Source organism: Scatophagus argus, chromosome 3, assembly GCF_020382885.2.
Source record: "Scatophagus argus isolate fScaArg1 chromosome 3, fScaArg1.pri, whole genome shotgun sequence".
In the NCBI taxonomy this organism is placed as follows: Eukaryota; Metazoa; Chordata; class Actinopteri; family Scatophagidae; genus Scatophagus; species Scatophagus argus.
Genome location: NC_058495.1, coordinates 11,602,248 through 11,620,184, shown reverse-complemented (window position 1 = coordinate 11,620,184; position 17,937 = coordinate 11,602,248). Strand labels below are relative to the sequence as shown.

The following is a 17,937-nucleotide window of genomic DNA, read 5'->3' as shown; positions in this document are numbered from 1 at the left end:
TTTATTTATTTATTTATTTTAGATAGATAACTAATTCTGAATGAATTTAAAGTCAAAAGTCAAATGCCTGGTTTGTATGGTTTACCTTATTTGGCAAATAATTATTATTTAAACGTCAAGTGCACATCCTTGATAGTAAAACGGTCACAAGTGCAATGGAAAAAACTACTTGCTTGAGAGTGGAGTTACATTCAAGGCCCACCCCATGAAAAAGGGGAAGGCTGGACTTGAAGTAAGTTGTTGACGTTGAACCGCCTTAATAGTAAGCAGAGAGGTTTTTTTTCGCGTAGTTCGTCCAGAATTCGTGAGAATGGCTGGGAATGTGAAAAGATTTTACGAGCTGACAGCTAAGCTGCTGTCTGGAGAAGCCTTCGGTTTCTCGGCACTGAAGGGGAAAGTTGTCCTCATTGAGAATGTCGCGTCTCTTTGAGGAACAACAACCAGGGACTACACTCAGATGAACGAGCTCCACAGTCGGTACTCCGCCCAGGGACTCGTTGTTCTGGGAGTGCCATGTAATCAGTTTGGACATCAGGTGAGCCGCATGGGGATTCAAAAGTGACTGACATACTCTAATATTAGTTATATCTGATAGGACGGTGGTGGTGTTCTATAGCGGAGCTTCATATTTTAAAATGTGATCATAGATTTTGCACGAAAAAAGAAAAATGGACAGTAACTACATTTGTCAGATAAATGTAGGGGATATGGTGCAATATTTCCAGCTGGCATAAAAGCATTAAGTAAGTGGATTTTAATCAACTTAATCTTAATCAAACGTCCAGATCTATAATGTATTTAATGTTTCTATCTTTTTTTACAACAGGAAAACTGCAAGAATGATGAAATCCTGAAGTCCCTGAAATATATTCGTCCAGGGAATGGTTTTGAACCAAAGTTTCAGCTCCTTGAGAAGGTGGATGTGAATGGAAATGATGCACACCCCTTGTTTGTTTATCTGAAGGAAAAACTTCCATTCCCTTGCGATGATGCCATGACTCTCATGACTGACCCAAAGTTTATCATCTGGAGTCCCGTCAGGAGGAACGATGTTTCCTGGAACTTTGAGAAGTTCCTGATTAGTTCTGATGGTGAGCCATACAAGCGTTACAGCAGGAATTTCCTCACCATTGACATTGAGGCAGATATTAAAGAACTGCTAAAGAGGGTCAAGTAAAGTATGCTATGACACAGTCTGGGTGGCTCTTAAGGATATCAGTTGTGACCAGCCTGGCCAAAGAGATTAATCAGCACCCATCTGTTGTAACCTTCACAGTTTAAGTATCTTATGTTTGTGATATTTCAGGGCAGTACACTGTGGTTGTTCAGCCTGTTTACCCAATGAAGACACTCTTTGAAACCTTTTTGTGAGGGGAGTTTCTGATAAATATGTAAAAGACTGATTCTGCCACTGTGTATAATGCATCACAAATATCTTCTCTGGTAGACATAAGGAGAAATAAACATTTAATGTCACATGGCGTGCTACTGTCATTTGTATTCTCACACACTATTTCTTCAAAATATGCTTGTCTGGAAAATGTATATACTTTTGAGTATGAAAGTACAGCTTTATACTTAATAGTCTATAACTACTTTATACTTTATAAAATTGTCCAGCAATTGTCAACTGTAGTTTTGACAACATTGTGTATTTTTTTTCAGTTAGATTTTTTTTTTTTCAGACTATAAACATGGTGAGTACTGAATTATCACGGCCTGTGGGTGTAAAATACTCCCAGCCATCCAGTGTACATGGCAGGCTACCTTACCAGCTCAAACAGAAACTTTGGAGGCTGCTGTACATCAGCCCAAAATTCTCTCAATTAACTATCTTAGTAGCAGTGGTGGGAAGTATCCTAGTACATTTACTCAAATACAGTTACAATAGTGCTGCTTTATACATCTACTGCGAGACAATTTGAAAACAAATGTTTGTATTTTTTTTTACTCTACTGATTTTATTCGAATGTTTTAGTTACCAGCAACTTTGATTTATAATGAAAAATAGATTCAGCTAAAATAATACACATTAATGAAAAAGCCAGCAGTGTATTAAATTTAGCTCCACCTTCCAGCTGTTACATGTGAAGTGTTTACTCAATAATGCATCAATATTATAATCCAGTAATATGATATTGTTCTGAAATGGGCCATTCTGCATAATGTGTATTTTTACGAGTACTTCAAGTATATTTTAATGATGGTAAGTGAAATTCTAAACGACTTTTACATGTGACAGCGTATTGTTGCACTGTGGCATTTTCACCTGACTACTTCCAACACCGTTGAAAAGTAATGCAACGCTATCTGAATAACTTCTGAATGTAAAGTATATAGCGATAATACATATTTAAAAATACTTTGTGATTTGAATTAACATTACCCACAGATATAAAACAGCATAAATTTGTTCATCTATGATGTGCTTCCTGGTTGACCGCAGGGGGCTTTACTAGGTTGAACGCTACTGCCAAGCTGCGATTTTCAACATGGCTGGTCAGGAAGATCCAGTGCAAAGAGAGATTCACCAGGATTGGGCGAATAGAGAATACATAGAAGTAATTACAAGCAGCATCAAAAAAATCGCCGACTTTCTTAACTCGTTTGGTAAGTTTTCAACAAGCAAATTTACGAATACGATCACCACTAATGGAGATACATTGCGTAGATCAAGTTAGCTTATTCCGCTAGCTGTCCTTCTGTTGCTAACATTGATGTTGATGTTTTCAATGGCCACTCCCAGTTAGCAATTAGCTTCATGGATAGCTGAGTTTGTTAATATTTCGCCTTAGAAATACCATAGCAGTGTGGTGTAGAGTTGCCTTGCTTTTCCTTTCGCTTGTTACTTACTGTTAGCAGTCGAACAAGTGTCAGTATGTCGCTTAAAGGACCACTGGTTTCAAGTGTTATGGCCACCGGCATAGCAAACGCTAGTCTACTTAGCTGTCATTAATGTTGTGCTATCAGTAGCGCAGCGTTGACCCCTGAATATCAATTATGTTTTCTCATACATGGGTATCAGTAAAAATGACGTTGTTCATTTTTGTTTAACCAGTGTCAATTTATTTTATACCGTCCACAAGTTACACCGCATATCATAAAATGCCATGACTGTTGACGGTAAAATGCTAAGTACAATTGATCATTCGCAGATATGTCCTGTCGATCCCGCTTGGCCACCCTTAATGAGAAGCTGACTGCGTTAGAAAGGAGGATTGAATATATTGAGGCGAGAGTAAGTATACTGCATTGTAATTTAAACGGTTTAGTGGTGTTTTGTGTTCGAATGGATTACACAAATATGCATCTCTTTACAGGTGACCAAAGGAGAAACCTTGACCTAGAACTCATCATGAAGATTCCCAGCCTTCGAGAGCTACCTGCCGATCCCCCACCCTGAATTTTTGGAAAAAATTGCAGTGGATTCCACCCTCCTTTTTTGGGACCATGTGGATCATTTTTTATATTAAATGAGTTTTGTGTTTTTTCTCATGACATATTTGTATAGAAGATATGGGTCAGTCTCGGGTGTCAGAGACTCAAGCATGATCAATGTTACAAAACAAAAATAACTTCCATATGTATTGGTTTTAAAACATATTGTGAAGCTCAATTATGGATCTGGTATCAGAATAACATGTTGACCATCTGTGTTGTATACAGTGTCATTACCACATCAGAGATTTATGAAAGGGGAACATTCTTGTGTGCCAAGTTGAACAAGTAATTCTGTAGTCATCTTTGCTAAGGACCTGCTTGTACAGTGAACTGTTTGGTGATGTTTCAGGATTTAAATACTGTAATAAATGATAAACAATGGATTTCATTGAAGCTCTGGCTTATTTTGGTGTGATGCAACTTAATTTACATTTGAAAGAAAATTAAGTCTGGTTCTCAGTTTACTCAGTGTAGACATGTTTACCAGAAGATGTAAACACACAGAAAAATAAAGAGACATTAAAGAAACATTAAAGAATGTTCAATAGCTATTACATTGCAGGGTAGAGAGCTGCACACCAAGCAGTTTATTGCACACAAATTGTTAAGCAATATACAGGGTTGTGTGTGTACTGAAACAGTCCATAGCAGTGGCATGAACACTGCATCAATGATACGATAGAGATGGATGTGTACACTTACATGTTGACTGAAGACCATGTGTGCAGAACACAGTCATGTACATACATGTTATGTACATATAACACTGAAATACATGTTGTTATGAATATTATACCAGATTATAGGTGATGATGGTATTTCTCTTGGAGAACCTTCACAATCATTAACTCCAAGTGCATATGTGCCTCATCTGGCATACCTGTCAGTACAAGTGTACACACAGTCTATTACAAACAGACAACAGGCCGAAATTTTAAGTACAGCAACGTCCTACAAGTAAATAAGAAGTTTATAAAGTTACTTTCCTCTCAAAATTTAGTATGGCTTAGTGGCCACGTTGAAAACAAGAAAGGGAAATTAAAATTATCACAGAGCTACATAAGCAAAGTAAACCTTTAATTAGCAGGGACAGTAGTCATTTTGATTCAGCATCTTTTGCAATTTGCTATGCACTGCAACTTTTTGAACGTCGAGTTAATGGAATATAGCTAAAATTTAAAGCACTATAATTGCAAAGCATACATTGCAAATAGCGTAAACTAAAAAACAATATACCCAATAAAATGGCGGAATTTGTTCGAGTTGGTATGCCCTTTATTTAGTCTTCCAGGCGACATCTCAAAACTGCACACATCGATTTATGTTCATAGCATGCTTTCTTCTGTAGCATTAGCATACAAACAGCTGTAACAGCAAATGATCCGAGCCAAGTCCAGCCGTACTCCTAGCACTTCATCTTAATCGTATGTAATTTGACTGTAAACAACCGAATGTTTGGAAGCACAAGACAAAGAACCCCGAGCCAAGTGCTGCCTGTGAGACAAATTCGGGGCAATGAATATTATTTCCCATAATGCATCGGGCCATACTGCAATGCATCTTGGGATAAAGAAGGTGTCGTTGTAGTGCTGTAGAAAGTCCTTGGACGTGAGATGATTTTTTTTACCTGCAAATTGTTAAATATCATTTTGAAAAACTATTGGTGAAAAATAAGATTGTTTATCAACTACGCCGGTGAGTTATCCTACATTTGGACTGGAAACTGGAATAATCTCACAGAATTGCGCTGGCGTAACGTTAGATGATTTTCACGTTATGACCTGTGTCTGTTTGCTAACGTTAGGTCGGCTCCATGTTACTGTTTTCTGGAGCGTTTTCCTTTGCCCCTAGGGGCCCATTGAAATCGAAATAATATGATTGTATATGTGTTTGTGCATGTTTGTACGCCAAAGCACTGAGGTATAATTTTAGATTCTTTGTGTTTTGCTGTTTAGAGGCCGTGTGTCTGCTGTAGGGAGAAATGGGAGCTGATAAAAGGTGAGTAACTATACACGATAGCGCCGCTCGCCATGGTAGGTGTGGTTAACTGTAATGGCAGTGTTGTTGATTTTCAGCAGAAAAGAGTGTTTTAGAGGTTTAGTTACTCTGTAAAGTTCAAATACCTTTCATCCTCAGTGTTAAGGGGAACTTTAGACAGTGTTAAATTGCATCCAGCGACTGCATGTAACCTATTCAGTAACATTAGCTTTTAGGTTAGTATATTTTTTAATATTCTGTAAGTTTTTGCATATCCAAAGCCAGTCATTTTACAGTGAAGTTGTGAATGTTTAACCCAACTCTGCCATTTCATCTCAACTTCTGAAGATCATTTTATTGAATTTATGAAATACTTTCCCCGTGATCCTGTAAATGGCCGTAATGCGGATTCCTAAAAGGAAATAAATTTGCTACCATATTACTTCGTCTTCATAAGGACATTTCTATTCAATTTCGTTAAATCATAGAAAATGTAATTACCAACTTGAAGAATTGCCATATCCTATGTGTATATTAGCAGACAAGGGCAAACACTGCAGTTTAAGAACACAGATGCAAATATACAAAAACACAAGCAAATTAAGAAAACATCCTTATCAGCTTGATAGCACATGTGCAGCATTAGCAAATTGTGCCACAAAATTCACTGTATATATGGTTTAACAGAGAACTTGTGTGATTTTGGTCTGAAGGGGGCTTGTTGTTGATGACATGGCATAGATATATTATAGTATTTTTTTGCTGATGTTATTGTTGATTTTAATCATTTAATAACAAAAATAATCTTTTTAAGTCTTGTAAGGATCTGTATTACTTGTTATGACTTGATTGTGATTACTTGCTTTATTGTCATCTGCACAGTAATGCGCCACATATTTGCATTAGAATGTGTGTATGTTGATTTTTATTGTAAAAGAAAGCACAAAACATGAAACAATACCGCAACCCAAAAGACTGACAGTTTACTCACCTGTAAGATCAATTAACAAATCAATAAAGACATTTGATGAAAGTGGTATTGTTAATAAGTAAAAATCTTCGTTATTACACGTCATTACACCTGCGTTTCCTCGTTCTAAGCTTTCGTGAAGCCCCTTACTCCTTGTCTCAAGGTGCACTTAAGAGACTGCAAGATGATGGTGGTGAAATGATTTCCTGGTCTGGGAGGAGAGAGGATGCGAGGAGGCCTCAGTTGGTCTAATGAAAGCAGCCACTGTGTGGGAAATGTCTGCGCACTTAAATGATGCGCTATATTTATATAGAGATTGATACCATAATATCTATGATTTACCTGAAAAGTAGATTGTGGGCACCTTCATGATCAGTCACAAAATAAATTCCACAAATTTTTCGTTAAAAGTTAACAATAAATGAATACTGGTGGTGAGACTGCTGATCCAACAGATATCAAGCAGTTGCAGACTACCGGTAGTTGTTCTGATGTGTTACTTTGTCTTTCAATGTCCTTTTGAATAGGATTAGCCGCACAGAGCGAAGTGGTAGGTATGGCTCTGACCAGTCCCGTGATGAATCAGATTGGCGTGACAGACGAGAGAGGGACCAAGACCGTGATCACAACATGCGCCGCTGGGGCGATGAGAGACGTAGTGATCGTTTTGAAGAGCGTCGAGGATCAAGAGACAGTCCAGAGGTAGTTATTCTACTGGTGCTGTAAAGTTTTAATGAAAGCACTTAATTTTTTGATGACATCCACGCTTAACTGATGTGCTGGTCTTTTTTGTAAAGCAAAGAGAAAGGAAACGACGCAACAGTGATAGATCAGAAGATGGTTATCACTCTGATGGCGACTACCCAGAGCAGGACTACAGGAGGGAGCCTGGCGAGGAGAAGAAGAGCAAGACCATCATGCTCTGGGGTCTTTCTCCTCATGTCACTGAGGATGATGTAAGACTTTTTTTTTTCCTGCAGTCATGCAACCTCTCTTGTGTTTTGTTTGGCACTATTTGTTTGAAACCCTTATTGTATAACATGAAATGGTTTTGAATCATGATGTCATAATGACTATCTGTCTGCATTTTGTTATTATTCAGATTCGTTTTGCCATAGACCAACTGGAGGGACCACAGCCGGTGGATGTCAGGCTAATGAAGAAGAAAACAGGTGAGAACCACATGTGACGGTCCCCAGCTTCCCCCCCAAGTCTTTGACCATAGGGCCAATCTGCTTCCTTTCAGACCCATTTTCCCATAGCAACTTGGAGGAAATAGTATCAAATTAGTTGAAAAGAGATTTAAAATGTTGATTTAAGACTTATCTTTCCAGTTCATTGTGGATCTTTTTAAGGTAAGTAAGAGCAGCAACAATTTTGTTGATTGGCAGACACACTTTGTTTTCAAGTGTGCTTCAAACAGTGGTGTTCAGCAGGATTTCTTGCTATGGTAAAACTCCTAAGGAGTGGCCCATTGTGTACCAAACAGGGCCTGGGTCGTGAAGCAGTTTGTGGAAGAGTTTGAATAATATGCCCATGGACTCTTAACTAACACACCTCCCGTCTATATTTGAATGCTGTCTCTAGGTATAAGCCGTGGTTTCGCCTTCGTGGACTTTTATCACTTGCAAGATGCTACCCGATGGATGGAGACCAATCAGGTTGCTTCACAATCGCCAAGTCTAGTTTTAATCTTGGGGATCTGGAAAAATAACCCAAATGGCAACCAAAATGCATTGAACAAGTTGTTTGGAGACTGCACAAATTAAAAAAAAAAAAAAAAAAATTAATATGGATTGTATGCAAAGAGCAAAATTTTGATTTCTGTATTAACAGAGGTGACTGTATTCGTAAAATATTTATGTTAATGTTTTGGTTAATTGGAATGGCAGTGGCATCAAATCTGCAGATTTGACTTATAAGATCATCTCTTCAAGGATTCTGCTTTTAAGATAATGAACACATCATCTTTAACTTGTTGATAGACGCATTATTGATGATGTAAGCTCTGTAAGCTCAGACTTTTTTTTTTTTTTTTTTTGGTTTGTTTTTTTAAGCCTCCCTCTCAGTGTATGTTTTTTTCCCCCCAGTATCCCCTTTTCAAAGCAGTCAGAAATGTCTGTTAGGGTTGTTAGGGCACATTGTACACTCTGCTCCAGCTCAGCCTGGGCACTCGGGTCCCAAACACCTAAAGAACCCTCCATACATCATGCTCATATAGACACCATTTGCCTGTCTTGTCTTTAACACAAAGGCTATCTGTTGGGGGTCCCTCTTCCCCATCTCTCCCTTCCAACACTGCTTACTCTTTTGATGAGATTGATTCTTGCCAGGAATACTTGACTGATTTTTGTCATCCTCTTTCAGAAACGTCTGACCATCCAAGGCAAAAGCGTGGACATGCACTACAGTCACCCCAGAAACAAGTATGAAGACTGGCTCTGCAACACTGTAAGTTAATGATCTATCTTGGTTTAATGACCACATTATCAAAACAGTGCTACAACGGAACACCTCACCCCACACACACACACACAGTATATGGTACATATGAGTATATATGTGAGACCTGTGAGTTAGAACTGTTGCAATCCTGTTAGCTGATTTTGTGGTTACACCTACATTTGGATAAGCGGTAAAGGTTAGGTTGTGTCTCAGGTGAGTATGGTATACACCAATATAGATTGCCTATTTTCTGAGGCAGCACTGTTCAGGGCTTTAGTAGGTGTATAATAAAAATGATGTGAACGGTTACTTGCAGTGTGGCCTGTACAATTTCCGGAGGAGGCTGAAGTGCTTCAGGTGTGGAGCAGCCAAAGCTGGTAAGTAGCTAAATCAACAAGAGGCCACTGACTGCAGACATCCGGGCAGCCTGTCAACAGTGCTGGGTTGCAACGCAAAATTTCTGTTGTGTTGTTGTCACTGTCAGATGTAGGCAAAGTGCGTAGATGGGAAACAGCATGCGTTTTTCCTTGCTTTCTGACAATACTACATGGGGACAAACCACAGTACATGATGGAGTTCATGAAATAGGCTGGAAAATAAGCTTGTTGGTATTGTGAAACGCTGACTCATTTTAGCGTCCATTTTCACACTTGTCACTTTATACCCAATTTCCAGTGCTCTTATTTTAAACAACAGTTATGAATGTTATGTTAATGCAGATCTTACCTCTCTGTCATTCTCTCTACAGAAGGTGACACCAGCAATAATACTGGAGTCTCTGAACCTCAACCCAGTGGAGAGTTCTGTGGCGACAGTAAGACCATCCCTGTTATAGATTCATTGTCCCACTTTAGGATATTTTTTGCTCCAAACTATCTGTGTTAGGCTGTTTCAACATGCAGACTTTTCTCCTGTACAGCAATCATCCTGCGAAATATAGCTCCTCTGACTACTGTGGAAGCCATCATGACAGCCCTGGCACCATACGCTAATCTTTCATCCAACAACATTCGGCTCATCAAGGACAAGCAGACGGGCCAAAACAGGGGCTTTGCCTTTGTGCAGCTGTCTTCTCCTCTGGTAAAGCATTCTTTAACATGCACAGATGAACTTTCTCAAAATTACCTAGTATTAAACATCATAATATTCTGCTATACCAGTCAACCACACGTTTCCATTTTCCTTTTTATACTAATATTACTCCTCAGTATTACCACCTCACTAATGCCTACATAGCACTTAAATTTTAATATCATTCCTTTTCACAGGAGGCCTCTCAGCTGCTAACCATCTTGCAGGGACTGCAGCCTCCACTAAAACTGGATGGAAAAACAATTGGAGTGGACTATGCTAAGAGTGCTAGAAAGTGAGTAAATGTGCCTTGATTTTGTGATGCATGAAAAGATTTTAAAAAGATTTACCTACATCTGTATTCTGATTTATTTATTTTTTAATTTGCTCTGCAAATCTCATGTGTTTTTACCTCCAACTGCCTGAGTCAGCCACACTCAGATGAAAAGTGGGAATAAACTTGTTTGCTTTTTTTGCTTTTTGTCTCTTTTAGGGACCTTTTACTACCTGATGGAAATCGTGTCAGTGCCTTCTCTGTGGCCAGCACAGCTATTGCTGCAGCCCAGTGGTCCTCAAGTCAGGTAGGCCCATTTTCTGTCAACATTCTGTAATTTATCATCTCGCTGTGTCAGTGTAACAAGCTCATAACCCACGCTTTACATTATCAGCCACAGCAGAGCTCAGAGGGCATGTCAGAGTACAGCTACCTGCAAGACGGCTTTCCTTCATTGTCACAGGTTAGTGGAACAAATAAAGCAAATGTGGTCACAACTGGCTCCAGGCCAGAATTTCTTTTTTCTAATTTCATTTTTTTTTCTTTCTTCTGTTTCTGTCCCCCAGGATTACCAGACGTTCTACCAGCAAGGAGCAGGTGCCAGCACCTCTCAGGGAAATGGGATTCTAGGAGGTATGAGTTGCTTCCACGTCTTGTATTGTATGATAAAATTGGAAAATTCTGAATAAGTTTTGTTCGTACTAAGATTGTAGAAGCAACAAACACATAAATACTAAAGCGGAGGTCTCTGAACATGTACTGAGTTCACTTTGTTTGCATAGTTTATTGTCACAGAGTTTTGCTTTTTCAATTTTAGCTGCCCCAGGTGTAAAGATTGTTCCAACTGCAGCTGGAGTAGTGATATCACAAACTGCGCAAGTCTACCAACCCCATATAATTGTGCAGCCTGCTGTTCAGGTAACATACACATTTTTGTTAATTCTTAAAGTACATTATAGTACGGTTGTTGAAATGTTTGCTGGAGCGATCCCTAAATAGCTGTTACATTAATTGCAGGCTTTACCACTTGCCCAGCAACTGGAGGCAAAACCCCAGACAGGACATCTTTCAGGTGTTGAAGCTGCGTCTGTGCCTGTTGCCCCCGTCGCCGCTGCCACGGTTACTGCTGCCAGCACATTAATAGCCTCGGGACAGACAGCTGACACCAGCACTTGTACGTGCGTCCAACATCACTTAAAATTTGTCCTGGTGAAGTGTGATGTGCATATAAAGAAAATCCTGATTGTCACACACATCATTAACACTTGAGTGTTAAAACAAACAGCCTTGACTTGTCTTTGATATGACTGCCCAAATATGTGGACCATGCACCAGTACCTGAGGTTACATTGTGTTACTTTTATTACTGGTGACAGAGATCAGAGCTGGGACCACTTACTGATTTATCGGTAATGTGGTAATATTGGTAATTGAAAAAGCAGTTTTTTTTAAATGCATGAAAACAGTATCAGTTTACACATATGAATTTGTTTTGGTTTTTTTAAAATTATTATTTATTTATTTTTAAGATGCTTTAATAACAACTGATGCTACTTGTTAATGCCGTTGATAGCTGCTCCTGATACCTCCACCTATCAGTACGATGAGTCCTCTGGCTACTATTATGATCCTCAAACTGGCCTCTACTATGACCCAAATAGTCATGTAAGTAGTGCACATACCACTGTGTGAGTCACTTGGTTTTTTTATGTTGGTGAGAGTCACGGGAGTTTAAAAACAATGTTTTAATTTTGTACATTGCCGTTTTTGTGTCTTTCCAGTATTACTACAATGCACAGACCCAGCAATATCTATACTGGGACAGTGAAAAGCAGACATATGTACCAGCATCAACTGACATAAATGCTGGACCAAATGATAATGCTGCTGCAGCCACAAGCAGCAAAGATCCTAAAGAACCCAAGGAGAAAAAGGAAAAGCCTAAAAGCAAGACTGCTCAGCAGGTATTGTTTTGAATTCTCTATCAGCACATTTTGTCTGCTTCTCTGCCCTTCTCATTTTTGAGTTCTTATTTAAATTTTATCTTAATGTTCAAATTTGATTCTTTCAGATTGCTAAAGATATGGAAAGGTGGGCTAAAACTCTCAACAAGCAGAAAGAGAACTTCAAGAGTAGTTTTCAGCCTATCAGTCAAGAAGAGAGGAAGGAGGCAGCAGCTGCAGATGCTGGCTACACACTTTTTGAAAAGAAGGTAATCCAGTAGGATTCAACATCTGACAAAGTTCTGAGACTGAATGTGTAATCTTTAGAGTAATTGTCCTAAATAGATCTTTCACTTATTTATTCAGCAGGCAGGAACTTTAGACAGACTCATGCCAGAGATGCCAAAGTGCTCTGAGGAGGAGCCACCAACCAGCTCAGTTAGCACTTCCAAGGTGAGTGTTTAAAGTGTGAACTTTGCCTTTGCAGGAAGTGTTGTCTATTTTAATTCATTTGTATAATATGCTGTTATCAGTTCTATCGAGGTGGTATTTATCCTAACGGTATTTACACCTGCCTTTGTTTATCCCTGGTGTGGTTAGTGTGTCCTTGTGGCAGCCTACAGTGGAGACAGTGACCCGGAAGAGGTGGGAGCAGAGCCTGATGGTGGCGACGGAATTCAGAACAAGCTGACAGACTGGACAAAATTGGCTTGCTTGCTGTGTAGGCGACAGTTTCCCAACAAAGAGAGTCTAATTCGACATCAGCAACTCTCGGACCTCCACAAGGTAACATCACTCATGTTGTCGTCAGGCCTGAATAGCAAAAGTTCAAACTGTGAGCCAGGAAAACATTAAATTTATTGAGATAATGGTGCCATTTCTGGTCTTTCCTAGAAAAACCTGGAGGTTCTCCGCAGATCCAAAATGAGCGAAGCTGAGCTGGAGGAGTTGGAGAGAAAAGAGACTGAGGTTCGACTCAGTGCAAAACCACTTTCCTGTTAATCATATTGATCCCTGATTAACCTAACAGCATTTTAAAACTCAAAATGCATTTATTCTTCTGGTGAACAGATGAAATACAGAGACAGGGCTGCTGAGAGGAGAGAAAAATATGGCATCCCTGAACCCCCAGCCCCCAAAAAGAAGAAATTTAGTCAACCAGCACCAGTCATGTAAGGAACTTTCTTTTGTCAGGCTAGTTGGGGTTTTTTTGTATGTATTTAGTAAGGTATAAATGATTAAAATTGCCTTTTTCTTTACTCTGTAGTAATTACGAACAACCCACTAAGGACGGCCTTAACAGTGACAATATTGGGAACAAAATGCTGCAGGCCATGGGCTGGAAGGAGGGTAAAGGTCTCGGTCGCAACCAGCAGGGCATCACTACACCAATTGAGGTATCCACAAAAATTTCCTTTTGGTGTTTGGGTGTATCCAGCACCAATAAGCAGTATAATAACTTTGTGTTTACCTAAAAAGTACTTAAGTTTGTGCTTTTCCTGCTCAGGCACAGTTGAGGACAAAGGGAGCTGGACTTGGCACCAAAGGCACCAATTACACCCTCTCTGCTTCAGACACGTACAAAGACGCAGTCCGCAAAGCTATGTTTGCTCGCTTCACTGAATTGGAATGAGTGGTTGGTCTCGAGCTCAATTGATTTATCATCAAGACTTGCAGAAGATTTGCTTCACGTCCACATCAACAGCGACAAGTGAATTGGCATGGATGCTAAAGAGAGGTTCTCCTTAAATGATTTCACTCCGTGTATGATACATGATGATTATGTCTCTTGGCATAATGGTTAAATCAGACAATACAAAAAACATCTGTAATGGAGGTCTGTTAAGATAGTGAATAAGATTATTTATAAATGTACATAGGCACAGTAATTTTGTTAAGTTTACATATTTGTTCTGTGTTAATGCCATTTTTCTGTCTCAGCATGTTTAAAAGATTGTACAGTTTATACAAAGATCTTTTTTCTGTTTGTTCAAAAAATAAACGACATTGATTTATGATGGCCTTAATTATACCACCTTTAGAAACATTTTTAAGTGGCTGGAGGTGAACACTGTATGTATGAACTGCTTAGAATTTGGTGGTCAAAGGCCACTGTGACCACCAAAACACATTTTTGGCCATGACTATAATTCATAATATGACAACCTTTCTCGCATGTTTCATAGGATATAATTATGAAGTGATGATATTCAAAAGGTCAAGGGTCAGCTCCACTGTGACATCATCATATTCCGCATAAAACACTTGAACACTGTTCAACGCCCTAACTGAGGAAGGGGAGATTGTGATAATGTTAAGCAACCTTTTGAATTTTCTATAAGTAAACTTCTGATTTTGCAATGAGGCACAGGGGAGGCGGCCGTGCCAAAAATTCCTGAACTTTGTACATCTATTTCACAAAACAAATTAGATCTACATAATCTTTTTCTGGAGATATTTTTAATGAAGAATATGATAAATCATAATCAAAGTTGGAACTGGACTACATCCCTGGTGGAATATGCACTGGAAAGGCATAGGGTGGAATAGCACTGCCTGGGTCATTAACAAAGCTAAAAACATACAGCACTATGGGACTTATTTTATTAGAGGATAAAGGTTAAAGGGTTTTTTCATTTCTTTAGTTTACTTCCTGAGCTAATATATTAGCTCCTGTATATTCAGTCCTTGAAGCTTGAAGCTTACAACTTTTTACTAGCTACCCTCCTTTATACTAGCCTGTATGAACAAAGGCTGTCTCAATGTGCTCAACAGTGTTTTCATGAATTTTAATAATTCAGAAGTTTACTGTATACATGCATGTTTTCTGTCCAGCAAAGTGTTAGTTTTAGGATGTTGTAGTGAGGCTGTCCTTCCACTAGAGGACAGGGGTTTAAAGACGTGCTGATTGGCGCTGCTGAGGTGTCCATCCGCAAGACACCAAATGTTTTCCAGCTCCAGCAATTTGGTTGTTGACCTTGCAGTCCAATAAAGCCACTGCTGCTAAGTGTAGGGAAAATTTATACTGGTTTTATCACACATTATTTAGATCCAGCTTTTGGTGACCCATCTCAGACTGTTCCAGACTCTTCGTTTTTACAACCTGTTGGGCTTTCTTTGAGTTTTGTTGGAGCTTTCACTGCTGCAGAGTTGTGCTGAGGTGTAACACACCTTGAAGGGAGCTACTTTTGGTGGCGGAGACACCCCTAGGCAACAAGAGAAACAGTGTCCTGCCTTAATAACACACTGAGGGAGTGTGAAAACCACACAGGGTTGTTTTAGAGATACAGAAAGGTCTACGTGTTTCAGATTGTATTGTTTTATTGAGCAATATCATATGACAGGGAGGCAGTGATATTCCTTGATATTCCTGGAAAAATGTTTTCTTGCCCCTTCTATTTTTACTAAGATTTGTATATAAGATAGGAATCTGGGTGCTCTAAATGTCCTTTTTTAAACTGAAATATTGAGGGGAAGATACATTTATGTTGTGCCTATTTTGGATATAACTGCAAGATAACCCATAAAACTATTTATGTGACTCTATTTTTATCTCTTATGTCATTTTGTGTAGAGGTATGTCGCGGTATGAGTATTTATTGTGCCAAATTAGATAAATTGAGAAGTGTGTTGGTTCTCGCTCTTGTGTCCATTCCTTTGACTTTTTCCAGCATTAACACTAAGGATCCACTGTAATGTTTTTTCTGTTTATCTGTGCTGATAATCATTGCAACACGGAAGGTAAGACGAAGATAAAACACTGCGCAACATGCAAAACAAGTCTCTTGAACCTGTCTTCTTTGTCATTTTACATTCCTATTTGCCTGTGATTTTTTTTTCTCTCATTAATACGGGTGCCACTGGATGTGCTTTGGACATTTGTGGAACCATTAGTTTGAATGCAGATGGTTAGAAACATGGCCAATGGCCTATGACACGTCAGCCTCACAGATTGTGACTATACTTGGCGATGCCATAAGAAGGTAAAGAAAAAAAAAATGTTTGTGTTGCTCTAGTGTATCTTTTGTTTAAAGAGATCATTGACCGCTGAGTTCAAGGTCTGTTGTTTGTGCACGTGTTTGTAAGGGGAGCGAGATGAACAGAAAATTCAAGCATCCTGCAAATGGAGAATGAAACAGTCTTATTTGCTGGATCCTCGGTATACTTTCCATTGACAAAATGGTCAGTGAAGGGTGCGTTCACTTTGGTCTGTAAATGATTGTATATGATATTGTTCATCCACACAAAGACGTGGTTAGTTTGTTCGTTTACTTGTCGGCAGTCCTTATCTAAACAAAGCATTTTACACAATGTAGCATAATACAATATGTCTCCTGAGATATTTCAAAGACCTCATGGTTCCTCGTCCTTTGGTATTTTCACCTCTCGGGGAGAAATGTTCTGAGCCTCACATCCATCTCTGTTACATAATTAAGTTGTAGCAATAGCCTCACTCCTGTGGTCTGAGGTGGAGTCTCTGTTGCAGCTTGAGAAAGATGAGCCACATCCCTCTCTCTATGAATGGGCTTACATAAAGATTTTGGTGGAAGTATGTATAGTGTGTGAGCAAAGCAGGGGGCAACAAGTTCAGGACAACATGTTCAACATCTGGCATGGCCAACTATGGCATGGCTAAAAATTAATAAAATACAGTACCACCTTGGGTCCAATCAGAAAGCACCTTGAGTGTCTTATAATCAGGTTTAATTTCTTGTCCTCTCTTTATTGGTTCTTTGTAGAACGTCTGAATGACATGAAACCACAACTAAAAATCCAGAATAATTGGATTTAGCCATAAAAAAGTAACCATGTGACCACGGATTAACGGAGTACAGTTCCAATTAGAGGCTACATCAGTGACTTGAGCCATTGCCTTTAATACAGAGAATGTGGCTCATTTTAAGACTAACTCATGACAAGCTGTGCAACAGGACTAACCTTTTTGATGGGCCATTGTTCTAACACCACAATAATTATATATTTTGATTTGCTTTCCACTGGCACACCACAACCTCAGATATACTATATAGACAAAAATATCCACACACACGTCTTTATGGGGGTTGTTTTTCGGGGTTTGGTCTTGGCCCTCTCACTTCTAGTGAAGGGAAATCTTAATCCTTCAGCATACCAAGACATTTTGGACAATGCTATGCTTCCAACTCTGTGGCAACAGTTTGGGGAAGACCCTTTTTCTATTCCAGCATGACTGAGCCCCACTGCGCAAAGCAAAGTCTATAAAGACATGGTGGAATGAGTTTGGTGTGGAAGAACTTGACAGACCCACACAGAACCCTGACCTCAACCCCATCCAACACCTTTGGGATGAACTGGAACAAAGATTGCGAGTCTTCTCAGAAGAGTAGAAGCTGTTACAGCTGCAAAGCTGTCTGTGTATTTAGAATGTGATGTCATTTAAGTCCCTGTTGGTGTAGTGATCAGAGGACTCAGGACTTTTATCTGTATAGCGTATATAGTAACAAATACACTGTTATTTTGCAGTGTAGAAAGTGGCTCATGTCAGCCTGGTCTCCCAATACTGGTGACAGTTCAGTTGTACACTGACTTATCTCCAACTTGGAGAACTCACATCTTCACCCTGCCAGCAGTTCATTCATATTTTTCTCTGATTTTTGGCTCAGCCTGCTGTGCAACCATGCAATTAATATACATTAGTAAAATAGTTATATTACACGGCATTCATCTGCCCGAACCAAAGTTCACCTCCTCACCTCTGTGTAAGTGTCCACCTATTATTCTCACATGAGTGAGCAGCTCTCCACATTCCTGACTCTGAACAGGTGCCAAATGTCACG

General features: G+C 39.3%; 3 protein-coding genes across 5 annotated transcripts; all 3 read left to right on the top strand.

Moving 5' to 3' along the window:
• Nucleotides 1–208: 208 nt before the first annotated feature.
• On the top strand, nt 209–1,476 carry gpx1a (glutathione peroxidase 1a). The gene is made up of 2 exons (XM_046383498.1): nt 209–535; nt 827–1,476. The coding sequence occupies exons 1-2, from the start codon at nt 311–313 to the stop codon at nt 1,175–1,177; spliced, it is 576 nt and encodes a 191-aa protein (XP_046239454.1). The 5' UTR covers nt 209–310; the 3' UTR covers nt 1,178–1,476.
• A 970-nt stretch (nt 1,477–2,446) lies between these two features.
• brk1 (BRICK1 subunit of SCAR/WAVE actin nucleating complex) lies at nt 2,447–3,824 on the top strand. Its single transcript, XM_046383499.1, has 3 exons — nt 2,447–2,610; nt 3,156–3,238; nt 3,321–3,824. Exons 1-3 carry the CDS (start codon nt 2,493–2,495, stop codon nt 3,345–3,347), a joined length of 228 nt encoding a protein of 75 aa, XP_046239455.1. The 5' UTR covers nt 2,447–2,492; the 3' UTR covers nt 3,348–3,824.
• Nucleotides 3,825–4,965: 1,141 nt separating this feature from the next.
• Nucleotides 4,966–14,137, top strand: rbm5 (RNA binding motif protein 5). Of its 3 annotated transcripts, none has more exons than XM_046383496.1 (25): nt 4,966–5,049; nt 5,397–5,439; nt 6,916–7,090; nt 7,186–7,344; nt 7,491–7,560; nt 7,976–8,049; nt 8,756–8,839; nt 9,150–9,210; nt 9,582–9,647; nt 9,753–9,913; nt 10,102–10,199; nt 10,398–10,485; nt 10,573–10,641; nt 10,745–10,811; nt 10,996–11,096; nt 11,196–11,352; nt 11,752–11,843; nt 11,960–12,142; nt 12,250–12,390; nt 12,488–12,574; nt 12,722–12,907; nt 13,016–13,090; nt 13,193–13,293; nt 13,389–13,518; nt 13,629–14,137. In XM_046383496.1, exons 2-25 carry the CDS (start codon nt 5,423–5,425, stop codon nt 13,752–13,754), a joined length of 2,568 nt encoding a protein of 855 aa, XP_046239452.1. In that variant the 5' UTR covers nt 4,966–5,049; nt 5,397–5,422; the 3' UTR covers nt 13,755–14,137. The 3 variants fall into 3 exon arrangements, with proteins under 3 accessions (XP_046239452.1, XP_046239453.1, XP_046239451.1); XM_046383497.1 differs by having other exon boundaries at nt 4,985–5,136; nt 12,491–12,574; XM_046383495.1 differs by having other exon boundaries at nt 4,985–5,136.
• Nucleotides 14,138–17,937: the final 3,800 nt, after the last annotated feature.